Raw genomic sequence first — 21596 nt, forward strand, 5'->3', positions numbered from 1 at the left:
CTTAAAAACTGTGATGGCAGGGGCTGACATGTTGGAATTGATATTGATGATCTGAAGACACTTGTTGAGTCTAAACCAAGGTAACACTCTCGTGAAATGGCCCTGAAATTGCATGTCTCTTATGAAACAATATATAAACATGTAAGGAATATGGGAAATCTCCATAAAGAAGGTGTTTGGGTGCCTCGCGAACTCTCAGATGATCATGGTTTCCAACGTGTGAATGTTGTTTCGTCTCTTGTGGCTCGTAATGAGCGTGAACCATTTTTTTTGGACAGATTTGTCACTGGTGATGAAAAATGGATTCTCTATGTGAATATTAAACACCAAGAACAATGGCTCAGTCCCAGACAAAAACCACTTTTGACCCCAAAACCTGGACTCCATCCGCAGAAAGTGATGCTTTGCATTTGGTGGGACATCAAAGGAGTAATTCATTTTGAACTCCTCAATCCACAGCGAACTGTCAATGCAGAGATCCACAGTTAACAACTGGAACGTTTAAATCAAGCCCTTCATCAGAAATGCTCTTCACTCGTCAATTGGAATGGTGTTCTTCTTCTCCATGACAATGCATGTCCACATGTGGCACGTTTGACGCAACACAAGATTATGGAGTTGGATTGGGAAGTTCTCCACCACTCACCATATTCTCCAGATATGGCACCATCAGATTACCATCTTTTTCGTTTCTTAATGGGAAAACGTATGCAAATGTGGAAGGTGTTAAAGAAGACATTGACATGTTTTTTGCTTAAAAGCCAAGTGATTTCTTTAATCAGGGTATTAACAACCTGATTGTAACATGGAAAAGCATCGTCGATAAGAATGGAGACTATTTCATTAAATAAATGTCTTGTTTTGATATATAAGTTGTTCAGGTTTTTTCATCTAAAAAAAACAGAAACATTAATTTCTTTATGACATAATATTTTGTGTTACTTATGTTTGTAGTTTTATATAAAAAATTTTATATATGTATAAATTTAATATCAAAGAAATTTAAAATTTAATTCTACATTGTTTGGTTACCAATGCATTTACCTTTCTTTGTTTGGAGCTTGAAGATTTACAAGGACTGTTAGTGGATGCATGTACCTGTCTTATGATTGAACACATTATATTCATGTTATAGTTTCTGTACAGTGTGATCTAGCTTTGTTTATTAATTTAATAAAACTATTCTTTGTTTTGCTACTTAAAATTTTTTCAGATGGAAACATATGACATTATTTTTTCTCACCATTGCTACACGAGATAGACTTGATTATTAGTTTATTAGTAATCAGAAAAGGTAATATGTTTCAAAACCTGTATTATATCTTTTAACAGAAGTAAATCTACAGTTTTACCATAGTTATTGAGTTAAAAGAAAGTATTTTTTATACATCTTGATGTTTATATTGATTTATTCATTCCAGAGGGGTGCCAGAGTCTAGAACTTGATTTTATTCCTTACCAGTTAACACATGCACAGTAAGCTACATTTTGGGTCATTTTTAGTTCATTAATATAAAAAGTAAAGGAAATACCAGAGTTGTGGTGGTGATTTATTCTTAAAACCATTAGAAACTGCAGGAATCACTACTTAAGTACACTAAATGAACTTTGAACAAAAGTATGATTACCTGAGCATTAACTAAAAGTCACTGGTTCAAAGTGATATGCTGGTAGTTTAACCTTATGACCGGTGTTATCAATGATTTTATAATTGTAGCCAAGTGTAAACCTATGATGATAATTTATTAAAATACATCTGCTCATTTTAATAGTATCTAGTTACTTAACTCTTCTTTTGTCGTCAGATTTTTTTAAGTTGTTGTATCATATGGTATCTTGCTATTATATTTTGTTTTGCAGGATTATAGAACATCAAGAGAGTTGGTTAAAAAGGATATTAAAATAAATCAAAAGGCACATGAAGAAATATTAACTGAAAATGTTAAAATTGGAATTGAGCATTTGAGAAATGATGAAGGAAGGAATTTTATGGGATGATTGAATTGGTAAATTTTCCTTCAGTTTTCAGTAGAAAAGATACAAACAGTATTTCAGATCCTGAGAAATTACTAGTGGGAAATAGGATAGATTTACGGACATTTAATATTAGCCATAAGACTGCTAAAGACAAATTGGGCAGTTTAAAAACGCCAGATATATTCCAAAACATACTTACCTCTACTCACACTACAGTTATTACTTGACTGCTATGGTTTATTTTCCTTTGCCCATCTAAGCATTGGTCTGATTTTTTCTCACTTGCTTCAGTCTTTTATTCCCCACTTAAATGCCCTTGGTAATATCTGTCTCGTGACACTCTCCACCTGCATCAATCAGCCCTCTATCTTGGTACTGTATATAAGCACCTACTTCAGATAATATTGTCACTTTTTCTTGACAAAGTGTTCCTAAAGGGTTTCTCTACAGTATGACCATTGGAGATATTTTGTGCATTCTTTGTCTTACCTTTTTGATTTTCATAAAAATTACAGCATTTCATTGGTATGCTGATATAAATTTCCAGGTTAATGTTTCCAATATGGAGGCAAATCAGGTCTCTTTTACCCCACCTCTGATATCTAGTATTGCTCAACAATCAGGGGGGGGGGCGCTCGTGGTTGTGGCTGTCTATGACCTTATTCATAGTGAGATGGAGACATATATTCGGTCCGGTGGTATTTCTACAGGGGGCTCTGAGGCTGCACTTGTGGGTGATCTTGGGCATTCTGGATCAGCCTCTGGCTCCTTTTCTTCAGTTGGTAAATCAAGTTTGTGATGTTTGTTCTCTGGTTGCTTGTGAGTCTGCACCTTTATGATGGAAAGGTCTTAGGACGAGTACTTAGTTCTCCCTCCATTCCCTGATATTGCAGTTCGTGCAGGGAGATTTACTGCTCAGGTACAAGAAGGGACAGCTATGCCATGTCCGCCATGTTTGTCAGAACAACATGGTTTAGTCTACCACCATCAGGTGGAAGCATATTTAGACTCTTAGAGAATAGACCCACTTCTGCAAATGTGGGGTTCTAGAATGAAGTCTGTGGTCAACCTGAATAGATCACAATATTCTACACTTCGTATGACTCTAACTACAGTCCTAAGATATATATCATCCCCACACCTTTTTTCTGAAGCCTCTCCGTGACCGTCATATCAATTTGATGATGAGTTGGGACCATTGTTAGCATCTAACTTGGTTTGATTGCAGCTTCTGCACTTTCCTAGTCTCTTAGCAGGTATGTTGTTGGGTAGAGATGTGCTGTTGGAGGACGTTTGTCTACCTGCTGCCACCCTCCGAGAGTTATGTGAAGCCCCCTTTCTCTGACCCTTGATTTTTGCAGGCATTCAAGGGTTGATGTTGCCCATCTGCATTCATCCATGTTGTTGTTGGCTTCTCAACTTTCCTCAGTTCCTACAGGGGGTCATAGTTCTGCCCCTGTTCAAATGCCCCCCCCCCCAACATCAGTTCCTTGTTCCATTGATACCCAGAATAAATTCTTCCCATATCCACGAGGTTCCACCACTTGATCAGAATGCTACCAGCCGTGGCTGTTACTACCGTATGCCTTTGGGGTCTGTTGGGCTTGACTCCAAATATTTCTGGGCATTTCGAAAACCTCTACCACAGATCCATGGGTAATTCCATGGCTATCAGAGATTTGTTGGTTCAGGGGAAATGGAGAGAGTTGTTCCAGTTTTTTCAAGGTTTTATTCCTGTCTGTTTGTTGGGCCCAAAAAGATGGGAGATTTTCATCCAGTCATCAATCTTTTTCATCCAAATCAATTCCTAGATCCTCCAAAGTTCACGATGGAGTCATTCCTCACACTGCATTGGCAATTTTTGCCAAGACTGTGGATGACCAAGTTCGATATCACGTTCCCATAGCAGAGTCACTACACCACTATCTATGTTTTGTGCACAAGGGTCAGGTGTTGCAGTTCAGGGCTCTGCCCTTTGGACAAGCATTGGCACTATATTTGTTCTGCCGATTAGTACGAGCCTTTTCTCATCACCTCCATTCCCTGGGCCTGTGCACACACCATTACATGGACAACTGGCTACTGCTGGCACTGTCTCTTCAGTTGGCATAACATCATACACAGACACTGCTTTCTAAAGCAACCAAGACAGGCTTTCTTATCAGAGCCAAGTAATCTATTCTCACTCCAACACTATGTATCGTCCATTTGTGGTCTTTTTCAACACATATCTCAGTCGGGGTCAGCCAACTCCTATCTGGTTCCACACTATGGAACAGGCAGTCCGGCTCTTACATCTCCTTTTCCCACTGTGCAGATTTCTTTCTCTTTTGGGGATGTGAGCATCGCTCAAATCCCTCATTACTTTGGGACAAGTGCACGTGAGATCTTTTCAGTGGTCTGTATGAGACAAACTGATCATGAACAACGATCCACTGGGGCATTCCCCATTCTCTTTATTCAGGATCAACATCTAGATCTCGAGTGGTAATTAGATCAGAACAGTACTATGATAGGTGTTCCTCTGCAGCCATCTCATCTAGAGATCCATCTTTTCGCAGATGCCTCGCTTCATGGATGGGGTGCATATCTCAATGCTCGGGAATTACAGGGCCTATATATAGACAGACAATGAGACTTCCCTCCACATCAATGTTTTAGAACTTCTTGTTATTCAAAGGGTGAGATATCAAAGTCTGGATTTAATGAGGGGCAAAGTTGTCATGATTCATTCCCTAGTGGTGTCGTACATTTCCCATCAAAGGGGCACTTTCTTCAGGTCTCTTTGCTTTCAAAACTGGGATCTTTTATATTGGGCCTACTTCCATCATATCATCCTACTAGTTTGCCATGTTCTGGGGGTGAGGAACTTGATGGCAGATCAATTGTCTCAACCCGACCGGGTTCTCCCGACAAAATGGATGTTTTGTTGAGAGGTTTTCCATTCAATTTGCTTTCAGTTTGGGATGCTGATGATCAATGCATTTGCCACTAATTGGAACACTCAACTACTATCATTCTGGTATTCAGTACCTTGAGTAAAAGATAAGGGAATTCTGCCTGTCCTTGCCAATCAGTGGATTGCTTAAATTGGGGTTAGTTTGCTTTTAAAAGTTTGGGGAACTTGGTTCACCTGATGCACTGATTCTCAGGGCTCCCTATTGCACATTACTCCACCCCCACCCACCCCCAGTTACCCTTACCACTCTTGGTTTACAGTCACTGGGGTGGTGGACAGATACTATTCCTCCAGAGTGTTCAGGTGACTTTCCTCTACTCTTGGAGAAGAGGAGGAAGTTCTTTTTTTTCAGATGTAGGTAAAAGTAGCACCAGCCTATGCAGGAGCCTACTCGTAATACCAGTTCAGATTTGATGCTCAGCTATCCGGTTGGGTTGAACATGCCCTTCTTTTTGATCAATATTGGTTCAGTACTTTGTTCACGGAAGAGGGTCCATTGTCTCTTCATAATTTTGAACATACAATGGTCCCATCATTGGTCCTTGGTTGAGTACAGTTTATTCCATGTCCTCCCCATTATTTCAAGGACAAGTGGAATTTACCTTAGCCACACAGAATGAGTGTTCATAATTCCAGACCATGTTGGTTCTGTTTCCTCTGGTTAAGTATGGCATACAGGATACTGTCATTCTGAGTTGGGGTGTTGCCTTTCAGAGTTCTTCAGGTTGAGGAGAGGGTTTGTCCACTTGTGTGTTGCTTACCTTCTTGTGATTCCGGTGGCTAGGAATGCATCACTCTATAGCTACGGGTTGGGATCTGTTCACAACTATATATATTTTTGCAGTCCAAATGCCTTAGCCACCAACATGGGATTTAGGGGCCATGGCCCTATAATTTCAACTCCAAGCAGTGGGACCTAGGCTACCTGGTCAGGACCTGGCCAATGGTGATGATATGTCACGTCAGATTCCACCTGCAATGCATGATTAAGATTCTAGGTGAAGAGCATACCTGTTCTGGATGTAGTGCAGTTCCCTCACTAAGTTGCTAATCTTTTATTGGCATGCCCACGATATATCTATGCAGACACATTCTATATGTATAATCCCCTCACTGGCCCCTCCACCTTATCAAATCCGACAAGTTTTGAAGGTTATAAACAGAGGTGAAGAATTGTATAATAAAGCCCATATTTATGTGTCTTTGAGCAGTGGGTAAGTGCCAGAAGACTGGAAGCTAGTTAATGTTATACCTATTTTTATGAGAGGTGGCATTGTCCAGGTAATTATAGGTCAATGATTCTTATATCTGTGGTGGTAAAAGTTTTGGAGAGAACTGACTAAAGGTGCTTTGTAAAGAAACTAATAGTGTTATGGAAAAAGGATGTTGGTGTTTGGTCAGTTTATTTCTTAAAACATTCCAGGCAATGTTTTGTTGCCAGTGGGAAAACAAATAGGACCTTTGGTTGTATTAATAGGGATGTTTAATGTAAATCACTGGAGGTTATCTGTTCTTTGTACAGATCTCTGGTTAGGCCTTAAAGAGTATTGTATTTAGTGTTGGGCTACTTACTTTAATAAAAGACATTTGAGTTGTTCGAAGTGGTTCAGAGGAGGTTACTAGGATGATTTCTGGAATGGAAGAGGACAGTTTAAGGTCTTCAGAATTATTAGAGGGGATTAATTGAAGTGCTTGAAATTGTAAAGGGAATAGTATTGGTGCATCATCTATTTTTGTGTTTAATGATAAGAGTGGTTGGACTAGGGGATAATGATTTAAAATTTGACAAACTAAAAGTTCTCTGCAAATTATATTTTTATTTGTTGAACAGGATGGTCAGCCTTTGGGATAGATTGATTTCAGATTTGGTAGGTGTAATAGGATTGGGAGAATTCAAGAGAAGATTTGATGAGTTCTTGGGGAGTCGGGGTTTGTATATAGGCAGATGGGTATTGAAATGAATAGAACAGTCACCATGGACCAAGGGGTCCCTTGTTGTCCGTTAAATATATGCTAAGAATTAAATTTGTTTTTTGTATATTTAAAGATGTTATATTTCAAACTAGGACTCTGTTTCACTTTGTCTTTAAAAGCAAACTTCTAGTCTTATTCTTAAATTAAACTCTATATGATATTTGTTCATTAAAATAGTAATCTAGCTCACTAGAAACTTACTCCAAGCTGGAGCTTATGAAGTGTTTTGGCTTACTAAATCTCCTTGACTTTAACTTTAACTCAAAATATACTTGTATAGATTAAACCACTCCTTTTTTTTGGAACATCTATCAGATATCTGAGGAAAATACGGTACTATGACTAAATGTTTACATCATCAGAACACTGCAACATAATTAGACAGAATAATTGACATATTTTAAACAATATAGAATTTTTTAAAACCTGTTGTAATAAAAAAGCTCAAGATTACAGTATGACATTGTTCACCATATGCCATTGTCAGCCATAAAAATGTTTTTATAAAAAATGCTAATTTGTAAAATTGGTTTACAAAATTACATTTTAACTTTTACAATTAGTAACTGTTTAAAGCTTTATTTGCGATGTGAACTTCGAATTTTAAAGATGCTATCTTGACTAAAATATTGCAGTTGTAACTTTGAGACATCAGGACATCAGAATTAATTTTAAGACATATAACAGTTACTTTAAATTAAATGTTATATGTCTTAAAATGTATGTTTTATTTTTGGTTAAAATGCTTTAAGAAACAAATAAATGATTTATTAAAAATTTATAAATTTTCTTATGCATGTAAAATTAATCTCGTATATATTTTTTAGACTACACACCAGTGAAGGAACAGAAATTGTATGTCTTCTCAGTGGGAGTGATTGCAAGGTCCATTTGTATAGAGAGGTAAGAATTGAAAACCTTTCCAAAGTAAATCTGAAGTATAAGTTAGCATTTAATACAAAAAAGTGTGTTTTTAAAAATTTGTTGTTAAATCAATGGAAGTTATGAATTTTAAAGCCTTTATAATGAAATATGTGGTAATTAGTAAAATCATGACAACCAGTTTGAGCTACCCAAAATAATGAATAAACAAAAAATGAAATTAAACTGTCCGTGGAAGTGACTTGCAGCATTATATATGTAAATTGTTGTTGTTTATAATTACTATATGAAAGTGAATATGATATCAAATGAGATGACCAAAAAAAATAAGTTCTTATAGTAGTGACTTGGCTATAAAAAGTTGTGAATAGTTACCTAAAATTGGACTCTCTGCCTGCAAAATAATCGTGATAAACTTTTTAAAGTGCTATGTCTTTTCAACTAGAAACTTCAGTGAATTGCAGTACAGAGAGTAAAACATTTAGTGATGTTATTAAAGGATAATTAGTTTTTATGAAAATTAACTTGAGGTATTTTTAGCATACTTGTATAAGCATTTTAACTGTAAATTTTGAACGTTTTCTTAACCCAGGATCACTCCCAGCAGTGTTTTTTTGAACAGACCACAACAGACTTCTTCCCGGAGTTTGATGATTTACCCAGCATGTAAGTTAGAAAACTATCCTCACACAACAATTTTTATGATTAATTTCCCAAGCTGCAGAAACACTACAATAAAGTAAAAATGTTTAGAAAATAAGTGACTTGAAAGTTAAACAAGAGGGAATCCTCAATAGCCATAGCACTTGAAATTCTTTTAGGCAAGATTAGGAAATTAATCTATGAGACCTTTTTTTTCCTTTTTATTAGCTATATTTATGTGCACCAGCAATATCAAGCATGGGGCTCGCATATGCCTGATTCAATTTTATTACTCATCAGGATCTCTACCAGCCTACCATCAAATTGAAATTCTTTTAAGCAGGATTAGAGCAAATTAATCTAAGAAACCTTGGGCATGATCATATACATAAATTGAAAGGGTTTGACCTCCTGAGTCCAGAACTGTAATTAGATTTCAAATTAATCAAGAGATGACGGTGCTATGAGCTAAAAGTTTGTACTTGAACTGCTACGCCACAGCTGAAAAACGCATAAGATCAAACAGGTTGGTAAAGCACATTATAAAAATAATAAAGCTTTAATGGATTTGTCTTTGTCATGGACAAATGCTGAACTTATTGTTGGTGTGATTAACACCTTCCATTAATTTTATTTTTGATGTGGATCAAGGGGAGCAGTGCTTATGTATTTTTTAATCTAAAAGTTTAAATGGGCACTGATGTCTTTATTTGAAGCTAGCTACTAGATTAGTCTGGCCTTGGTTTGTGATTGTCTAACACGTTGTCAGTGACTTTGTATGTGTTATTTTCTATAATAAAATAATCATACAGGGTGTCTGAAAAGTCTGGAACCATAAGCACTTCAACGAATTTTACAGAATGTGCTCCACATGCTGTCCTTGTAATTTGAAACAAGTTTGGATTAACAGTAGAATTAACTCAACCTTCTCATGCTTTGATAACACCATAATCAGTCGTATATATGAAATTAAGAAAATATTCAAATCACGTATGGTTCCAGACTTTTCAGATACACTGTACATTGTGAAACATTTGTATAAAAATCATTTGACTTGATTTTCAGAATTGGAAAAAATATAATGGAATGATTGAGTTAAGGAAATTTTACTCTGTATTATAAAGTACACTAGGCTTAATTCTTACTAAGCTTCATTCTATAATTCTTGTTGTGAAATAGTCCCCTGATCATTCATCCTTGAGTCTTTTGTAAAGTTTTATCTAAAAATTATAATTTATTTTTCTAATATGTTTTTTGCATCTTTGTCCTTTCATTGTTATTTTTTATTCCAACATATTGCATAGTATATATCTGTGATTGGTGAAATACATGGAAAATATGGAGATCCAAACCATTAAATCAGGAAAGAATTGACAATAAAAATGAGACTTACTGTGATCTTCTCTAGAGTTCATGCAATCAATACCTGTTATATTGAAGAGAACAAAAAGAGGCTGACAGCTGTTGGTTGTGAGGACGGCTATATACGAATGTGCATTGTTAATGTGAATAGCAATGGTTAGTATTAGCATCTTCCTCAAGCTTTAGTATATTGCCACTTTCACGTGCATTTTGAACTTGTAAAAATCCATGTAATAAATTGTTCAGTGTTTTTGATTACAGGCTTCTAGCGATACTCAATATTCTGTTAAGTTTGGTTCTACAAACTAGATGAATTGTATATTAGTAATCATTAACAAATATAAATACTTTTTATAATGGCAAACCTTTTCACAAATATGCTCCATGCATTTATTTCTATTGATACATTTTTGTAAAGTGTTAGTATTTCTTCAAACAGACTAAAAATAACCATTGTTTGAATTTTAATATTTTAAGTTTAGTACATGCAGGTATTTTGTTTTTTTTAGCATATAGAGAGAGATATGAACAATGTAACCAAATAAAAAATGTACTGAAAAATATAAATTCTCAAAAGTACTTACATTTATGAAGTCATTTTCCAATGGACATGTAACACAAAGAAGCTTCATTCTAAGAAGCAGGTGTCTGAAGGATTAGATGTCTGTACCATGAAGATAGGTACTATTTTTTGTAATTGTACAGCCAGAAGTAGAGTGCATAATTGTAGTATTTTGAATGATGTTTTGATATTTTTAAACTTTGAAGTCCAAGTTTTTAGTGTTTCTATTATGTCTCATAGGCCCAGAAGTTTTATCAATGATGTGTGCTCAGCATGACAGTCCGATATCACAGGTCAAACTTTTTACTGAGAAAAATTTTTGTGTTCCTCCATCTTTTATCACAGATGGTGAGTGTAGATGCTCTTTAGTCTTAGTTACTTTAACTTAGTTAAAGTCTTTAGTCTTAGTTCTGAGTAAAGTTGTTAAAAAAAGCTCCATCTTATTCTTTATTTGTGAGATGTTTCAGAAAATGTTTAATAATATGGTAAAATAACTATATAAGAATTCAGTATTATTAGCCATGGAAATGTGAAACTACATCAACAGACATAGATTAGAGTTAAATCCTGTTAGGTCTGTTTAAAAATTACTTGATTATTTATCACTCGTACTGGTTTCTGAAAGAGACCAGACAGGCTTAAAAAATGCATGCTTTGTAGTCAGGGAGGTGTGTTAGGTGAAAGATCAAAATGAACAGAAGATTTTAAAAATTACTTGATTACTTATCACTTGTACTGGCTTCTGAAAGAGACCAGTAAGGCTAAAAAAATACATGCTTTGTAAGCAGGTAGGTGTTTTAGATGAAAGTTCAAAATGACCAAAGTATTTTAAACAAATTCTGATAAATAGTATTGAAAAAACATTTTAAAGGTGACTACTATTTAACAAATACAATATTTTGTAAAATAATATTATAAAAGTAAAGGAACAAATGTACCTTTTCATGACAAGAATTGTATTTTTGTTTTAAATAACAGTAGTTTTACTTTGCAACGTTATCAAAGACATATCATGATAACAAGATGGTTTGTATTTTAAAAAATGACTTTTTCTCTAGTAAAAAAGTATTGTTTCTGTACTTAAACAATGCTATTTTTGAGTCAATTCTTTTTTTAATTCTAAAAGTTTTTATTTTACTCTATTCGTTCACAATTTTCATCACATCTAGATATGCTGAAGAAACTGAGAGGTGATAAAGAAACTACATTCCAGTTACCAGAAATTCATCTTCTGGTTATAAGTACTCTAGAACCATCAGTTGTTTACTGGTAAGTTGGGAATATTTTGAAAAACCAGGAGAGCAAGAAATAATAAATGATTAGGTGGTTTTCTTTGAGCAAATAAAGAATAATAATTTGTTGTAACTTTATTTTAATAAAGTGATCTTACACTAATTAACACTGGTTACATTTGTAACATGTAATAAGTAAGCAATATATTAAGGTATTATTCATGAGTTATGTACAATTAGAATACATGTAAACTAATGAAAAGTGTTCCTTAAGAAAAAAAAAACTACTCATGATATTTTATTGTCAAGTCAACACAATGTTATTGTTAGACTTTTTGCAAGTATGATAGACTCCCCTCTTGGTAAATGCTTAAGAGTCTGAGGTAAAAACTGAGAGTTATGGATTCTTGATAATTTCACACCTTGTGTATGAAGATCTACTTTGATTGCTGAATAATTTGCTCATTAAACTGTTTATCAGAAATTACTAGACATGAAATAATAACAGTATAACAATATGTAACACTGTCAAGTCTTTAACCTAGTTACATGAACAAGGCTCCTGTTTGATTAAAACTAACTCAAGCTAGATAAGAAGAACTGAAATAAGAAAACTAATGTCTGGCTTTTGTCACATGCCACATATTCTGGCTATTATGGTAAGCTTTAAGTTGTTTGATTGAGTTATTTTTTGGCATGCATTTTTGTTTTTACATATCTTGCAGCCTGAACTGTAAGATGTAAACATGTTATTTATTTTAGTGTGTTCTTTCTAAACTTCTGTAAAAGCTTATGATGTTTTTTATTCATATAAAGTTTTTTCCTCCTGATGATGGAATGAGAAAAAATTCTAATACTTCAGTGATTACTGCAAAGAGGTCATAGGTTATACAGTATCATTATGTTTTTTGCCAGATAGCAAGTGTTGTACTATCTTTGTTTTTCTAGGATCAGAGTGATAATAATTAAGTAGATGGATATATTTAAAATCTGGAAAACATGATTTCTGAGTATATATGGAACAGAATTGAAGTAATAAAGAGAAAGTTGCATTTTTTATCATGTTAATGCGACGTATAATCGGTCTTTTTTTACCTCTTTCCATATAGTGTTATCTCAAACTTGTACATGCATGAAACCTTCTGACTCTCAATTTAAAGTTCTGATACATGTGTTGTTTTCTTGAAATGTAGTTTGAATATTTTCATTTTAAGTTGGCATAATTTCTTAAGAAATGTGAATTATTTTAGCAGACATTTACTAACCTTTTTCTCTATGTCTTGAGTCAGACCTAACATTCTGCATAGTATATGTTGAAGTTATAAGATCTACCTGATTTTCTATGCGATAATGGAATCAATATTTTGTACAATAGTTTTTTGGAATGAAAAATTTTGTCGTATTACTTCTTTATATTTCTAAATGTTTAAAATGTACATTTGAATTAGATGTTGTAACCTCGGTTTGATTAAAACTATAAAATCAAGATAGAAAAAGTACTCTGGTAAGTGGTTCTTTTATAAAACTTTTACAGAAACAATCTTGCAATTTGACAGGTAAACTTATTGAGTCAGACATCTTCAAAATTTTCCAGTCTATGCTGTGAAATATCAGTAAATTATAAAATAATAGTTTTGAATTTAAAGCAAATATATTTTGTTTTGGACATCAAATGTTTTTTGTAATTACACTTACTGTAAAAATATTCATGTGGTGGTTCATCAGTTTTTTTTTTCATAGATATTTTGTCAATTTTTGAAGATTAAATACTGATCGAATCACTATGCTTAAAAAGGTAAAACTTTGTAGATATATACCAAGTATATTATCATATAAAGCAATTTTGTTACAACTATAATTTTTAGGTATTTTAGCTTATGAAAACCTGTAATTGAAATAAAGAAAAGATTACAAAAATAAACTCACTTGTATGTTATAATATACATAATGTTCAACCACATTTTCAGCATTCATCGACACTTGTATACATTAAGGTCTCTCTATTGACAGGAATGCTTATGAGAATGATCTTACTCAACAGTTAATTCTACCAGAGAGCGATTATTATGACTGTGTGACATGTGGGATTGTAGCTGACATTAATATGGATGGAAAAAATGAAATACTACTTGGAACTTATGGACAGGTCAGAATCAAATCTAGCATATTTATTGGGTTGTTGCCTGTTGTGTTATCTGTGACATTGTATTAACTTACTAAGTTCATGTTTAGCTGTTTGTATTCCCTAAATTTTAAGTTCATAAATTTTTTTTCATCTGTGCAACTGTAATAATTAGCTTGTGTATTTTAAAAAAATACAGGTTTGAAGGTTGTTAACATAATTGGTATTTGAAACCAGTTTAAACAGTTACAACTCTGCATGGTGTACAGGTTTTGAAGGTCACAATCATTCACAAAGGTGACTGCTACACTGCTCATGAGCCTGATCACCTCAGACATTTGTAGTGCTTGTCTAATACTTAATTTCTTACAGTTAACAAATTTTTTGTTGTTGTTTGTGTATATTATAACTGTCCACTGTACTCAGATAGTGTCAATGAGGTCATAGTTATGAGACAGGTTTTTAGAAGCTGTTCAAAATGGTTTTCTTCAGCAATTGAACAGGGAACCTACTAATTATAAGGCTATTTTAGATTTATTGTTAACTTCTAATATATAAATGATTGATAGGGTGGATATTGTGAGAACATCTGGGTGTAATTGACCATTTCCCAAATAGATTTCATGTTTTACTGCATAAATAGATCAGAAATAATAAAATTTTGGGTACTAATTTAAAAAAAAGCATATTTTGAGAGGATTTGACAAGATTCATCTATTGTGAATTGGGCAGCTGAGTTACTAGGAGACACTGCTCAAACAAGAAAAAATTAAATATTCAAGATAGACATGTGTCTTATAGAAAGAAAAAGGTATAATTGATAAAATTAGAAAAAAGCATCATAAATTTAATTAATTTAAATTGACTGGTATGATGGAAGACTTGGAGGATTATAGAAGATCAAGAAAGTTGGTCAGACAGGAATTTAGGACATCAAAAAAAGGGGTATATGATAAAAGTTTGGCTAAAAATGTAAAAATTAACAGCAAGGATTTGTTTGAATACATTAAGGGTAAGTAAAATGTTAGGATGGCAGTAAGGCCTTTCAGGGATGATACAGGAAGAACAGTTGCTTGATGGAAACCAGCAAATATGATTATCATATTAATTCTGAATGTGTTAAAAAATATTTTGGAAGTTTAAAGAATGATAAGGTTCTTAGCCACTTAATATTCCCCCCAAGTTTTGAATGCGGTTAACAATTAAATATGAGAGTCACTTTTAACTTTCTTTGTAAGTCCTTGAATAGGTGCAAGTGGAAAAAGTGTATGAAAGTCTGATATAAGATGCTTTGCAAAGTTATTTAACAAAGTTTAAAATTATTTTCTACAGTCAGCATGGTTTCACCATGGGAAAAAGCTCGCCTCTGATATTCCTTGAAGCAGTTACTGCTTATGTAGATGAGGGTAAGGGTGTATGTTTTATCTATTTGGATTTTCAGAAAGCATTTGACAAGGTGACACATAAAAGGCTTGTTAAAAAAGAGATCTATAAAGGTGTGGGAGATCAGCTGGCTCATTTGATAGAAAAATGTCTGGATGGAAGAAAGAAAATGGTTAATGTTATAGGATAGGTTAAGATCTCTGAAACTGTCTTCTATTGAGAAAAGAAGAATCAGAAGGGATTTGATTGAGGTGTATAAGATTGCTAAGGGGACTGATAGTGTAACTGTATCTTTTTTTTGTACTTAATAATGAGATTGGTAGGATTAATAGCACACAAGTATAAATTTTGGCAGGGATATTTAGCATAGACAGTTTTATTTGTCTAACAGATTAGTTGCCCTTTGGAGTGGGTTGCTTTCAGATGCCTTAGGGGTATTTAAGAGATGGCTTGATAAACATGTGAATGATAAGGGCTGACTCTCAGTTATATATATATATATATATATATCTGTGTGTGTACACTATTCACACAAATTAATGGATAATTGAGGTTTGTTTAAATTTATATGTTTTTAGTTTATAAATGTTTTTCAAATTTAGTGGGTTTATTGTAGAGGATTACATTAAACCTACTTAGGGCTTGCAAGTTTATGCACCAGTGGTTCCTTATATATGAGAAATGACCAAAATTCTGCAAAGCAAAAGGCTAGTTTTAATTTATTAGGGAGGATGTTTACTGTTGATATAATGTTAGATTTGTGGATGTTTTTTGTTGGCATTGGCTTTTGCAAAGATTGTGTAAGCTGTTAGAAACCAGTTAACTGAACTTGAAGTTTTGAGAACTGCTCCATTGCTACAGTAGGGCCACACCCAGACTGAGATGGCAAAGGTCATGGGGTTGCATCCAGACTGAGGTGGCAAAGGTCATGGGGTTGCGTCCAGACTGAGGTGGTACAAGCCATAGGAGTGTCACAGTTTTTGGTTAGTAAATTGTTGCATAGATACTAGGCCACAGGAGAATAAACCAGAAGGCCAGGTCATGGTTGCAGAAGGGCTACAGGTACAACAGACGATAAATATCTGCAGAACTTGGTCCTTAGAACTTGGTCCTACCAGCAGCACTAGGGGCTCAGAAATAAGCTTCAGTAAGCCACTGGAGTGTGTGTATTATGTTCAGTGGTCAAGAACAGGCTCTATGAGGCTTGGTTCAGGTCCAAAATACTAGTTAGAGCTCCTATACTAACCACTAGGTACCGTATAGCATGGCTGGCATTTGCCCAGGAACATGACACCTGGATCCATCAGCAATGTTCCTATGAAGTGTTCACTTATGAGAGCAGGTTCTGTGTATAGGAGAGGAATATTCTGTTTGTAACATTATCCACTATGATGCCTTTGAGAGTGACTCTATCATGATCTGGGGTGGCATTTGTATCAAGGGGCATACAGACTTCTATGTGGCGGATAAAGGATCCCAGACAGCAAGATGTTACATGGATGAGATCCTGTTACCCATTGTTTTCTCTTTTGCTGGTGCTGTCAGAGATGAGTTTGTGTATAAGCAGGATAATGCCTGTCCTCATGTTGCCAGGATCATGCAACAATTTTTTCCAGATGAAGGAATACAGGTACTAGACTGGCATACTAACTCATTGGACCTCAATCCAATTGAGCATGTTTGAGATAGACAACCTGCTCCTATGACTACCTCCATCTAGGGGTGGATTCTGCTACCCCAGCTAGTCATCCAAAATGCCACCAATTGTATGGGGAACAGGTGCAGAAAAGTCCTAAATTATAGAGGAGGACCTATCAGCTACCAAAAGACTCATTTTGTTAAATTTATTCATCTTAATAACTTATTTTTTATTTGATATTTGTGCAGCCAAATATTGGCATATTTCATTAGTTTTCCTTTTTTGTTACTTGTAAATTAATTTTCAACTTGCTTGCTACTGTAATAAACAAGTTTCATCAATATTGAATGTATCTCTGTGTTTTATTCTTCAAACTTTGAAACATATCAAAACATGTCCTTTAATTTTTGCAAGTAGTGTATATACTTTAGTGAATGAGACAGCCTAGGTGGAACAACAGATTCCTTATTGTCCTTAAACGTTATGTTATAAACAGTATAATATGCACTTTTCATTTTTACTTATAAAATGCAGTCAATTTCCAGCATTTTTTTGATGTTTTCTGTTACCATTTCTCTCAGGAATTACTCGTTTACAAGTTGGAGAAAAAAGACAACGGCCCAGGATGCTATAAGCTTATTTTTCATAGATCATTTTCTCATCCTCTTTTGTCCTTGGCTTACTTGGACATCATAGGAGATGGTGTAAAGGAATTGCTAGCCTTTTCAACAAAAGGACTACACATTCTTCAGGTACTAGTCGTTATAGTTATGCAAGTTTCATACAGAATTTTAATACATGCATGCATACAAACCAGACTGAAATTCTAGGAATTTAGTTCAATAGAATGTACGTAATGAACTTTAATTAAAGACCAACTCTCGAAAATAAAGTGCCACATATCTTTATCTGCTTTTTTTGTAGTTATTATATACACATCTAGTATGGCAATCTAGGCTTACATTAAACCGTTTTGTACTTTATGTGTGTTGACTTCATCCTAACTAGTTATTGGATCACTTGTTTGACCTAATGTTGTTTCATATGGCACAAAAGTATTCAATTCATCCTCATATGATAGAAGATTCATGCAACTCATTTTATTCTTTTCATGGGAACAGAAATTAAAAAAAATAGACAAATAACCCTTGTATTCTTGCCATATCCATTTTAAAAGCAGTTATAACTCCTAATAATGTTCTTAATAATAATAATAGAAAAAAGTTTTCTTTACTGTATATTAAAAAGTCAGATTTACTCATCAATTTAGTATTGCATGTCATAGTTTTCTGTTTATAACCTGATTTTAAGTGCTGTTATTAGCTAATTGTAAAATAATAATGAAATGCAGATATTTTCAAATTCTGTCAAGAGATGCTCTATCGTGAAGAAATCATGCTCTCGTGACATTTAAAAGAATGTTAGTTTTATTACAACAACGAAGTATATACACAATTGATGTAAAGGTCTTTTAATTTTTAAAATTGATCCTTGAAAAAGTATGGAAAAGTTATGTAATTTTAATGATACAAATATGAATCAATACATTTTTCTTAGCTTGTTCTAAGCATATGCAGTGAGCTAAATAATTCCTTGTTTTTTCCAGCTACTGTAACTGTTATTTAATACATTGTGCCTGTTTTACCACTCAAAGAGAGCCTTACTAAAGTGGAAACACTTTCAGCTCATATTGTTTCCAACTGGAAATCAACAGAGCTTACGGATCCTTCGTGACATTATAGTTTATCTTTATTGTCTTGAATACACCTGTAAATGTGTAGGGTTTGGCTGAATTGTATAAATGAAAACAATATAATTTACACCAGACAAGTTTAAAAATTATTTCATGGATGAAATGCAGTACAAAAAGGCTTATCGGGTATAAAAACTGAAGAAATGGGGATAACTAGGGAAGATCTCTTATGTATTGGGATTTCAAACAGAACAATATGATATGCAACACAAGAGACCCTTAAAGACCCATAATCCAGAACTGCTGATCAGAGGGAGAGCTCCCATCACTTCTGTGGCTACTTTTAACTATTAAAGGAGTTGACTTATGATTGTGTGAAGTGTACACAGCTTCATATCATGACTCAAACCTTGAATCTTCTGATCCACAGCCTAGCACATAGATCACTAGGTCATGCCCAGCATAAGAACTTTTAAGACTTGGGAACTATTGCATCATAGTGGCAATAATATTTTTTATCTAGTGTGTTTAAACTGTTATGATTGTTTTTAATGTTTAACTGTCATATATAATTAATAAACATTTCAAAGAATATTGAGTTGCTCATATTTCTTAGAATTAAAGTGAACTGTGGAATATTAACGTTTTTGCTTGGATAAAAATCTGTGTGAAATAACATCATTGTCATTATAGTACAAAAAATCCAACTTAACTGTTCAAATTATTTCATATCTCTACACAATGGTGTTACAAACAAACATACATGCAAAATATTATGACTTCAATATTTGAACAAAATGGAAAAAAAAAAGAGTTGTTTGTTGGCTTAATGACATTACTTATACCCTATTGTTGCAAGTATTTAATTAATTACTGTGGTTTGCTCTTTTAACATTAAAATATTAAGTTTTAAAAAGATTTAATCTACTTACAGACTTGAAATTTACAGATAAATAGATTCAGATGTCTTCATGCTGGATTTTGTTTGTTTTGAAAGAAAAGATAAGTTGTAGTTTGATACTAAATTCAAGAAATGTTTCCAACTTTTTTTAGTGTATTAAAACTAATTTAATCAACAACAAATATGTTTTTTTTTTCTGATAAATCTAATTTTTCTTCAAAATTAGTGCCAAGCAATGCCAGTAAGTTTAAATTTAAAGTAAAGACTGGAGTTAAATTCATGTGTAGATATATATATATATATATATACATAGTATGTATTTTCACACAGTTCATGTAATGTTTTCTTCCCTCATTCTTTTAGCACGATCTTAAGAAAGTTTCTCAGCTGTGTCAACAACGATTACAGAAACTGGCAGCACTACATCAGTGTAGTTAGAGGTGGCCCACTATGTTGTAACTTCTCAGACACCATCTTCATTTGTTTGTGTGTGTGTATATATATTAATATGTATATATATATATTTCTTTTTAAGTATCATGTAAAATCCATGATATTTTCTCAATATAGCAAAATCATGCACCTTTAGTTTTGTGGGCATGGGAAATGTTTTTTTCTTTTTTTGTAATTTGTAACCTTTTCTCCACTCAAACTTAGGTGGGCCTAGTGTTAAGGGTAGGTCGCAACATCCAGCCCTTAGTTTAGGACATATCTAAAGTAAAATTTTATTTAGTAATATTTCAGACAAACACTATATGTTTGACTTGACTTTCTTATGCTACCTAAGACTTTCAAGATCTAATTACCAGTCCCTTTCTGTTGGATTAGAACTAACAATAAGAAATATAAGTAATCCTTCTTCAAAATAATAGAGAATGTAATATTTATATAGTTTATAATATATACATATATATATTTAAAGCAGGTTAAATTTCATTAGTGTGGAATTGCTGTTGTTTGTATTATGGTACTAAGCAGAAAAAGCTGCTTTTACCAAGTTATTAATAACAATTTAAAAAGCAATAATAAAAGTTAGGCTACTTCATATGTTTGGAGCTGCAACAGTTACATGGCAATTTTTGTTTATTAGTGTTAACAAAATCTCTCAGAAAAGCTAAACTCTATGTTATGTTTGAAGCTGCCTAAATAACAGAAGAAGAGCTTACTTATTTTAATTATAAAAACAGCTTAAGGCATACTGGTTGACACTAATTAGTCCTTAAATAACAAGCAAACTTTATAGTCTGTGATAAAATAACAGTGAGCTTTAAATGTAAAACTTAGAAACAGATAAACATCAAAAGAGTAGGAAACCTTTTACAGTTGTAAGTAATTACACTGAATAAAACACATGGTTTACTAATACCAGTAATGGAACCACTTTTTGTGTAATAATCTTTTGATACATTTATCCTTTACCACTACTCCTCATGAAGAACCAACTGATCAGTTTTTAAGAGATATTTAAATCAAATGTATAGCTAATTCAAAACTTATTTTTAAATAATAGTTTATTACCTTATGTTTTAAGATATAACTTTACACCAATGCTATTACAGAAATAGTTTTCAGATCATTTTTGGTTGAGTTGGACATTTCAAAGAAATAGTCAATCCTTGGCCGCTTTAATAGAGAGAGATAAACCAGTAATACATTGGAGTTCCAGTGTCAAGCAGATGTATCGCTTAATAATAAACTACACAGTCTCCATTGAAATACAAAAAGTTTTGGTAGTAATAACACATCTATAAATGACTTAGTGAATGATATTTAGTTTTTGTGACCAAAGATTTAGTAGTATGTGTTAACAGTCAAAAGGCTTAACATACAAGGACAATGCACTAGTTCAAAATCAGCTGTTGAGAAGCAAACAAACCTTTTGTAGATAAACTTTTATCATAGAAATGAGGAAAAACAAAGACAAGGTAAAGACATCATCAGGTACTGGTAAAAACCGTGGTCATTATTATATGAAGTTTTGTGAAACGTACAATTGTCTGTTTTTTTTCCTCAATTCTGTAATAGGGCTGAAACGAATATTATAAGTAGTGCTTCGAAGCTTCTTGCAAGATAACTACCAAAGCTTCTTACAATTGAGTATACTTGTTATATTGTAACAATGTGTGTATTTAATTTGTTACGGTTTGATTGTACATGAGTTTGACCTTCAGGCATTTGACCTGTCAAAGTTTAATATGACTGGACAGCAGTTGTGTAGTCTGAGCAAGGAACAGGGGCGGATTGGGATGGCTAAGCGGCCCGGGACTG

The 21596-nt window shown here is 33.5% G+C and overlaps 1 protein-coding gene across 6 annotated transcripts in view; it reads left to right on the top strand.

Moving 5' to 3' along the window:
* LOC106467620 (KICSTOR complex protein kaptin-like) overlaps positions 1-20705 on the top strand; it is a 24518-nt gene extending 3813 nt beyond the window's left edge. For 5 of the 6 annotated variants that reach the window (XM_022395825.1, XM_022395822.1, XM_022395824.1 and 2 more), the window contains 9 exons: positions 1422-1476; positions 7738-7813; positions 8385-8458; positions 9843-9952; positions 10599-10706; positions 11528-11627; positions 13601-13736; positions 17316-17486; positions 19692-20705. In XM_022395825.1, coding sequence (XP_022251533.1) covers positions 1422-1476; positions 7738-7813; positions 8385-8458; positions 9843-9952; positions 10599-10706; positions 11528-11627; positions 13601-13736; positions 17316-17486; positions 19692-19766 — 905 coding nt within the window. In that variant the 3' untranslated portion in view covers positions 19767-20705. The remainder of the gene's footprint in view (positions 1-1421; positions 1477-7737; positions 7814-8384; positions 8459-9842; positions 9953-10598; positions 10707-11527; positions 11628-13600; positions 13737-17315; positions 17487-19691) is intronic. The other variant, XM_022395823.1, reaches the window with a different exon arrangement.
* Positions 20706-21596: the final 891 nt, after the last annotated feature.

This window comes from Limulus polyphemus, unplaced genomic scaffold (assembly GCF_000517525.1).
Source record: "Limulus polyphemus unplaced genomic scaffold, Limulus_polyphemus-2.1.2 Scaffold2680, whole genome shotgun sequence".
Classification (NCBI taxonomy): domain Eukaryota; kingdom Metazoa; phylum Arthropoda; class Merostomata; order Xiphosura; family Limulidae; genus Limulus; species Limulus polyphemus.